The 8,221-nt window shown below is 41.2% G+C and overlaps 1 protein-coding gene across 1 annotated transcript; it reads right to left on the bottom strand.

Moving 5' to 3' along the window:
• Positions 1-2,468: 2,468 nt before the first annotated feature.
• On the bottom strand, positions 2,469-7,418 carry PROKR1 (prokineticin receptor 1). Its single transcript, XM_068415102.1, has 2 exons — positions 6,919-7,418; positions 2,469-3,165 (listed from the first exon to the last, which is right to left on the bottom strand). The coding sequence occupies exons 1-2, from the start codon at positions 7,413-7,415 to the stop codon at positions 2,469-2,471; spliced, it is 1,194 nt and encodes a 397-aa protein (XP_068271203.1). The 5' UTR covers positions 7,416-7,418.
• Between the last annotated feature and the right edge of the window lie 803 nt (positions 7,419-8,221).

The raw sequence follows: 8,221 nt of genomic DNA, 5'->3' as shown, positions 1-8,221 counted from the left end.
GGGATGCTGCTCACAAAATGCAGTTGAGGGCAAAGCACAGCTTTTTCTCCTGCCCTATCCAGTGGTTCAGGCTGAAACACTGCTTTGCTGCTGGGAAGACCTCAAAATGTCAAAATACAGCAATGTTGCAGACTCCAAAACCTAAATCTGCAATAGGGGCTGTGGCAGCTGCTGCTTTACTAACTTTCGCAGGGGCAGGGATGTGGTGATGGCTGAGAACACTGGGCAGGCCAGACCAGAAGAGCTCTCTTGGAGCTCTTAAAGTGATTTCCAGAATTTTAAAGTAATTCTTTCCCCCAGTTTTTAATTGGTACTATATTGCTTCGTCGGGGTTAAGCTTTTTTTTTAATGACTCAGCCTAAGGTGGATTTCCAGGTATGGCAAATTGATGGATTTTTGTCTTTGTTGCTAGATAATCCCCAATAACTAGTACAGGTTTCAAGAGAGAAATATGAGTGCCTAGTTTCAGAAGAAACCATGAGATTTTGGGAGAAATTACAAGATTAAGCCTCTTGATGATGAAATACTGCAACTCTCTGGTCTTTTAAATTTGTTTGGCAGGCTGGGAAACAAATGGATTTAGTACTTATCCCTGTTCAAAAAAGTAATTTTGAAGAATGATTTCACTAATTGTTTTGCCTAATAGAGCAAATTATGGCATCCTCTCCAATGTGTATTTTTTAAAAGCACCTAATGACGAGAGGATTTGAGCTCTTTAATGGATTTGAATATCCTTTTGCCATTAAGTTTAAGTGGTCAGCCTTTCTTTAGCAGAAATGGAATAATTCACATTAGTCACTTGGGTAGGAAAATTATGGATAAGGGAAAAATATGAAAAATAATTCACAACGCTGATACTGACTCCATGTTTACTGTTTTATTAGCAGGATTTGCTGCTCACTTTAAATTCACAAATAGACAAATTATTTACAAAAGCCATTTACTCCAAAAGTAGGCAGTACCACATACTTGAAAACAGGAAAACAGGAAGCATTTGTCATCACAATAGAAAAGACTTGATTTCAATACACAAAAGTCCATGATATCTTATATGTAGTTTAAATGAGTAGGTATTACTGCTACTGTCACCTGGTTTATCACAATTATCAGTTAAGAAACACCCATCCTGGAGCTGCACCAAATCAGAACAGTAAAAACAGCACTGGGGGAGGCAATGCAGAATTCATCTTGAGTTGTTGCCTCACGTTTGACCAGACAATGAGCTACTCAATTCAACCAGTGACTGGCTTGCTGAAGCCTGGAGTCTGTCTCCATTGCTTGCAGAAAGACAGATCATCTCAAGATCTCTGTGCTATTACGTGTACTTTATTTTGAAGGTGTACACAGATTTGGTTCTAGGCCTGGTTCACCAGGGTGGATTTTTTCCCACTAACATGCTATTCTTTTGTATGAATCCCACTGAAAAACAAGTTGAAACACATGAAATTCCATCTAAACATAAGAAAACACTTTTTTTTACTGTGAGGGCTGTTGAACACTGGCACAGGTGTTCCAGGGAGGCTGTGGAGTCTCCATCCCTGGAGTCAGTCAAAGCCCAACTGGACACAGTCCTGGGCAACCTGTTCTAGCTGACCCTGCTTGAGCAGAGGGGTGGACTAGACAATCTGGAGATGTTTTTCCCCACCTCTGCGATTTTGTGATTGATTCTGTGAAGAGCTCAGTGACTCAAGGCAGCAGAAGCCAACCATAGATCGTCTGGAGGTGAGAGAAGAGAACATGTCCCTTCAATATGTAACTGTGCCATTTCCAAATACATAATAAACAGAGTAACACTCTACATAAAACTACAGAGTGGAATGTTGATAAAATATTCTTAAGCAAGGTGTCACAGGAAGAGACTTGAGTTTTTCACTGGTCTGTGAAGCAGTATTTAGCTTTGTAGAGAATGTGCCTTTCATAAGAGCATGCTGCACATTGGACAATAGAAAGCTGGTGGTCTGTAGACTTCATCGTGAGGGGTAAACTGAGAGGATAAAGAGTGACATGAAGCAAATGGGCTTTTTTGCCATCCTTGCTCTTGCGAGCAGAAGTAAAAGGACACCAAATAGCTTAAAGGTACAAATGATAAGCTCAAAGTGGTTAAGAGAGCTCTCTTAAGAAGAAACAAAGAGGCATCATTGCAAGGATCAGCAATCAACTCTTCCATCGTTGTAATATGCTTTAATGCATTCATAGGCTTTGTTGTTCACCTTAAATTTTAAACAGCTCTAAAATGAGTGTCTGCGTCCCAAATTTACAGATGGGTGAACTGACGCACAGCACCAGTCTGAGTTATGGGACTATACAGCAGTCCAGTGAAAAGAGTTCTGGTGGAAATGCATTGTAGGCTGCTTTTCGAGGGCTTTCACCAATGGTGGGTATTCCAAGACAAGGGAGAAGCTTCTGAGGAGTCATTGTTTCCTCTTTACCCCTTCTCCAAAACACATGAGATTAGAACTGCAGAAAATTTATTTCAGTTTTATGCAGTCTACCTCCTCTGTGACTGGCATTGCACTTGTTCTCAGGTCTAAATCTGTGCTAGATTTGCTTCCATTATATGTTGATCTCCATCTGAGCAACATGATCTTCTTGAAATACTTCATGGTGTTATTTTTTACAGTTACAAAACACATAGTGTTTATCATGCTGTTACTCATAGCAATGCATTCAACTATGTAAAAAGCAGTAAGATAATGCTTCTCTTTCACAAAGATGGTGGGGAAAAAGTCACGGACAATTGTGAAGCCATAGAAAGGTGCCCAGCAGAGAACGTAGGCAGTCAGGATGCACATTAGTACCATAACCGTTTTTCTTCTGCATCGAAGCCTCTTTCTGATCTGTTCTGTCTGAAATCCTGGTACGGTTTTAAACCAAAGCTCCCGAGAGATCCTGGCATAACACAAGGTCATCGTAATCACAGGTGCAACAAATTCAATGCCAAAGATGAAGAGGAAGTAGGATTTGTAGTACATCTGCTGGTCAACTGGCCAAATTTGACCACAGAAAATTTTCTCCTGGTTTTTCACTATAAATAACACCGTTTCAGTAGCAAAGTATGCAGATGGGATAGCTACAAGTATGGAGACAATCCAGACCAAGGCGATGAGGAAGGTTGCTGTTTGATAATTCATGCGTGGTTTCAGTGGGTGAACAATGGCCAGATACCTAGAACAGATAAATACATTCAAAATGAAGTCTGAAAACACTATTAGTCAGAACACACTTCAAAATACAAGTGGACAGAATTAAGCAGAAGGAAATTTCTGTCATTGTTAAGGAGAAAACCTGAAAAATTGTCTGTGAGGAGAGTTACGAAAATTTCCTGAAGTAGCAGCCTGGAGCCGAGTTCCTAAATCTAGGTAGAAACTCTGGAGCGAGTGGCTGAAGGGTTTGTTAGGACAGTGGGTACTTGGCAGTCTGAAAATCTGAGCATACATTAGGGTGTCTGAGGTGGTTTTAAGACCTCAGTCTTAAACTCCCGCCTGTTAACAAGATCAAACTGAAAAAGTTGCAATTTTATTTGAAGCATGCAGTAATATACACCCAGTCAGGTAAAAAGACAAACATGTAGAAGCAGGAAAACATTTTCTCTAGGCAGAGAACTATTTAAATATGCTTTTTTTTTTTTTTTCCAAGAAGTCAAACATACCTAGCAGTGTTTCTATTATTTTTTTTGGTTATTCCATCAGCTGAAGCTGATGCTAAGGAGTGGTTACAGGTGAGCATGTTTTCAAGCCACTGACAAAGGACTGTGTATCCATTTTCTGCCCATGCAAATTTTTGTTTTGTCTGCTGGAGGTGACTATTGCTAATTAATCTTAAATATGCTGTGTTAAGTAATATGCCAAACCATAAAACTTGAGTTAGGTATTTGTGCTCCTTATAACTATAAAGCTGCAAGGTGCACTGCAGTATTTCACAAAAAAGTGTGGAGAAATGGAGGTACATTACTTGCAACATCCATCTATTGCCCTCGATTGAGTTAAAAATGGGCTAGGACCAAATGGCATTCACTCTGAGGTTTTTTCTTTGGTTGGAATTTGGGGGGTTTGATTTTTTTGAGAAGCTATAGATGTAAGAAGGGCTTATATTAGGGTACACTGTCCCAGAAATATTAGGATATTTCTGCTGAAAGGAGGTTTTTGTCAGAGACACTCCAGAGCTCCCAGTACAATTGTACTTAACACAAAGGATTGTTTCAAACAGTGGAATTTCTCATTCATTCAGAGGCTTTTCTATCTGTATATATTCTATAGATAGACAGCATCCACAGGATATATTCATTCTAAAATAAAATGGAAAGCCAGTGGTGCTTTTCATCAGCCAGATCTTGGAAGCAGATGAATTGTTCATAGCTCTTAATAGTGCAGGCTAGCTGTCAAGGGACAGCAGAATTATTCAGCCTCATTGTGGAGCTGATAAATGAGTATTTTTAGATCGTGTGGAAACAAGGTTGTGGGATAATGTATGTGTATGCATTCATAAGTATACATATCCACTCAGCAGAACATTTGGCTGGGTGCGATAAATCTCTACAAGAGAGTCAGGAGGGAGCTTTTCGGGTGGATTTTCCTGATTGTCATTGCTTACCAGGCTTGGGCTGTTACTGTGGGATGGTCCTGGAGCACATGAACTGAGTTCAGGTGAAACAGCCCCAGAAGATGTGCTCCAAAAGTGTACATAAAACACACCAAGTGCCCATGGATGTTCAGTCCAGGGGACCCAGCTAAAGCTAAACCCCCCAAAATTATTACAGCATGGATGTTGGACCCTTAGCACGAACTCTTGCTCTTTAGATCCTCTGCTTTCACATTGCATTATTTTCTAGTGTGGATGTGACCTTAAATATGTGAAATTCCTACGTTTCATGTGAATAGACATCAAGGAAGATGAAAGAGAGCCCTACCTGAGGGAAATCCTGTAGGACAGGCTTACCCTCTCTACACAGGTGAGCCCTTTTAAATGATTTAAACATGGGAAGACTTTTGTTAGGAGCCCATTCTTTTTAGAGACCAAAGTCAATGACCCACATGACATAACCAACATGGAATGGTTGATTGTTAAATAAACAAAGTTTCTCTCTGTTTACCAAGTCAAAAGCTCACAAAAAAAAAGTGCAGTGAAACCAAAACAGTGTGTTCTTAAAAAAAAAGTGTGTTCTTAAAACAAACTTCAGTGATTAGTCATTTCCAGGGTTGTTTTTAAAGATGCCTGGGGAGATATCCTAGAAATCTTCTGATTTCTTAGCAGGCATAAGGGCTCAATGACCCGTGTTACTTCATCAACCTGGGATGCACTAGCAGAGCTTTCCAAGAAATTTTTTTAGAAGTTGAAAAAGATAAGTAATAGAAAATGGTACTGCATACATGATAGTGTTTAGGAGCTTAACCCTGAGCCATCAGCTGCTGTTCAAAGGTTATTTTGTTGGACACTTATTAAGGATTTGTTTCATAGCAGCTGATTGTCCTTTCCCCCACACCAGGAAAAACATCTCTGAACTTCCCCAGAGTCCTTCTGCAGACTTCTGTTGACGTCAATAACAGCCGAATCAGCCACGCACAAGCTGTATCTATACAACCATCAGCAGGGTTAACTGCTCATGAGCTGTCTTTTGGATCAGGTACCAAAAACCTATGCAACATTAGACTAGAGCATAAAATGGCACATGAGAGAAACTGGAAAAAAAAAAAGGAAGGGGGGTGGGAATCATGCAGTGTGTATATGCAGAGGGTATATAGAGATGTACATTGTGCTTGTACACAGAAGATGACTTGTGGTGGCCTTTCTGTTAAGAGTTTACTCTGTGGGTCTCTGGCTTTCTGTGAGTCAGTCGTGTCAGACTTATGTCAGCATGAAGCTGATCCTCAGTGCCTGGGTCCATCAGAGCCCGTGGTGCATGAGGGTAAGAAAAGAGGAGTCATAAGAAAGAATACAATTAAATTATTACATTGCTAAAATTCCTGGAGGGAGAGGCAGGCATAGAAATATCTCAGGGCTGCAGCATAAAGCAGGTAGTATAGCAGGTGGATATGATTATGTTCTGCTTACCTCATTATGAAGGCTGTAGGAAAATCTCTGCTAAAGTAGGTTAGTGTAGCATTTTATCATTTTCTGGACAGTGCCATAAATACAGGTGCTATAAATGACCTGTGGGTCTTTCCTGGCTTGCCACTGTGCCATCCTCAGAGAGGAGAGTATGAGAGGAGAGTATTTTAATGAAGAGTGCTGGCCACACTCACCGAGTATCCACTTCTGGATTGGAGCATCCAGCTAAGATCTCAGTACTATCAAATGGTTAATTTAATGGTGGTTGCGTTTTCTCAGTAGGGCATGACAGAGAATCACAACTCTGTTTTGCAGCCTAGATAGAAGTCTTATCTTTTACTCTCTTTCACACCAAAACAAAAACTGGGGAAAATACCTTAGAAGAAGAAAGAAATATCCTGTAAGGCAGTAACCCTGTTGGAAACTCACCTGTCAAATTCTGTATCACCAGTCAACTATTTCTCTCTCTGAAGAATATTTACTTCACTGTTTATAGAAAAGGTTAGACTCAGAAAAGCGGTGTGGGCCAGTAGTGAAGGTTCCTTAGAGATGTATGGTTTGGATCAGGATCATAAAGTGCTGATGAACACCCTTGAATGAGGCATATTTTTATGAAAAAAAAGAAACCGTTTTAATAAATCACCATTCTTTTCACCTGAAAAGTTCAATGAAGAAATTTCCACTGAATTTTCTCTGGGGTAAGGTCATGACCTCATGTGATTAGATTTTTATGAAACAAGATACCCAGGTCTACGTGGTACCTACCTTGACAGATCCTACAGAACAGCTGATCATGTTAAAAACCTAGAGATCTGGACAGCCAACCCCAGAAGCTCTGTCCGTCTCCTTGTGCAGTGATAGCACCCCACTTACCTGTCAACAGCTATAGCCAGGAGAGAGTTGGTAGAAACATAGAGGGAGACGGTCCGTAGGTAGTTGACTGAGGCACAGAGGACGTGGCCGTGCTCCCAGGACAACTGCCGAACCACATAGTAGTCCATCTCAAAGGGGCAGCACACGATGGCCACGATGAAGTCTGAGATGGCCAGGTTGGCAATCAGCAGGTTGGTGAGGTTTCGCAGCTTCTTGTAGCGGGCGAGAGCAGCAATGAAGATGAAGTTGCCAATGCCACAGACCAGCATGATGCCAACCAGAGCCACCCCGATCACAATCTTGGCTGCAAAGAAGGTGCGGGTTTTGGTCATGTCATCTTCACTGTCCAGTGGCAGGTCGTAATCGCTGTAACTAAAGTTGAAAGGGAAGGAGAAGTTTCGCAAGGAAGTTAAATCTCCATCGTGGAGATTGTAGATTGCAGCATAATTGAGACTGACAGTAGCATTTGGGTTATGTTCAACTTGCTCCATGGCCATGTCTGTCTTCTTTTGACACGTGGCTTGGCTGGCCCTTGGTTTTGTGTTAGAATGACCCAGGGTGGCAGGGCACGACGGTGGCAGGCGAGAGACCTCATCCAAAGTTTCCCTCTGAGCAGTGAGTCACCTTGTCTTTGTCCCCGTGAGATTATAGAGCAACAGCCTCATTTATCTCCTTCTGTGGGAACAAAAAGAGGAAGACGTTTCCTGAGAGGAAATTACAGCAAAAATACTGTGCTTGAGGGAAAGCAATAGCCACCTTATTGCCCCACAGCTCTATTGCTGGCTGTGCACAGTGGGAAGAAATACCCTGTGAAAGGATGTGTCTGTTATCATAAAATCCCTTGAGTTGCATAATACACTGGTTGTTACACCCAGAAGTTTTATTTACCAATGATGAAATTTTGTTTTCAGCACACAGTGAAATGACAATATAGGAGTGTAAAGCCCAGTTTAAACCTCTGCCAGCCTTCAAGCCCACAGTGCTGTCATCTCTGCGCAAGGTAAAAAACCTAAAATGACGTGACACCTCAATTTGTGGAAAAGTATCTGATGTGCCTTTTGGACAAAGTTTTTGCTTTATGCTAGATGTCTCAGTCATGTCTCATGCAATGTGGTAGGTGAGAATGAAAGGAGAACTGATGTCCTGGCTTCTAAATACATTTCTTAATTAAGTAAGAGTTGCCAAGACCCAAGAAAATAGCGAAGACAGCACTTTCCTTTTTGGCAGTTATTAATTGAGTAGGGGGACCAAATTTTCAGGCGGCATAATCCATTATTGCTTCTCTCAAACCAGCAGAGCTCTG

This window comes from Nyctibius grandis, chromosome 1 (genome assembly GCF_013368605.1).
Source record: "Nyctibius grandis isolate bNycGra1 chromosome 1, bNycGra1.pri, whole genome shotgun sequence".
NCBI classification, from domain to species: domain Eukaryota; kingdom Metazoa; phylum Chordata; class Aves; order Nyctibiiformes; family Nyctibiidae; genus Nyctibius; species Nyctibius grandis.
The sequence above is the reverse complement of the archived record's forward strand: the minus strand, read 5'-3'. Positions and strand labels throughout refer to the sequence as shown.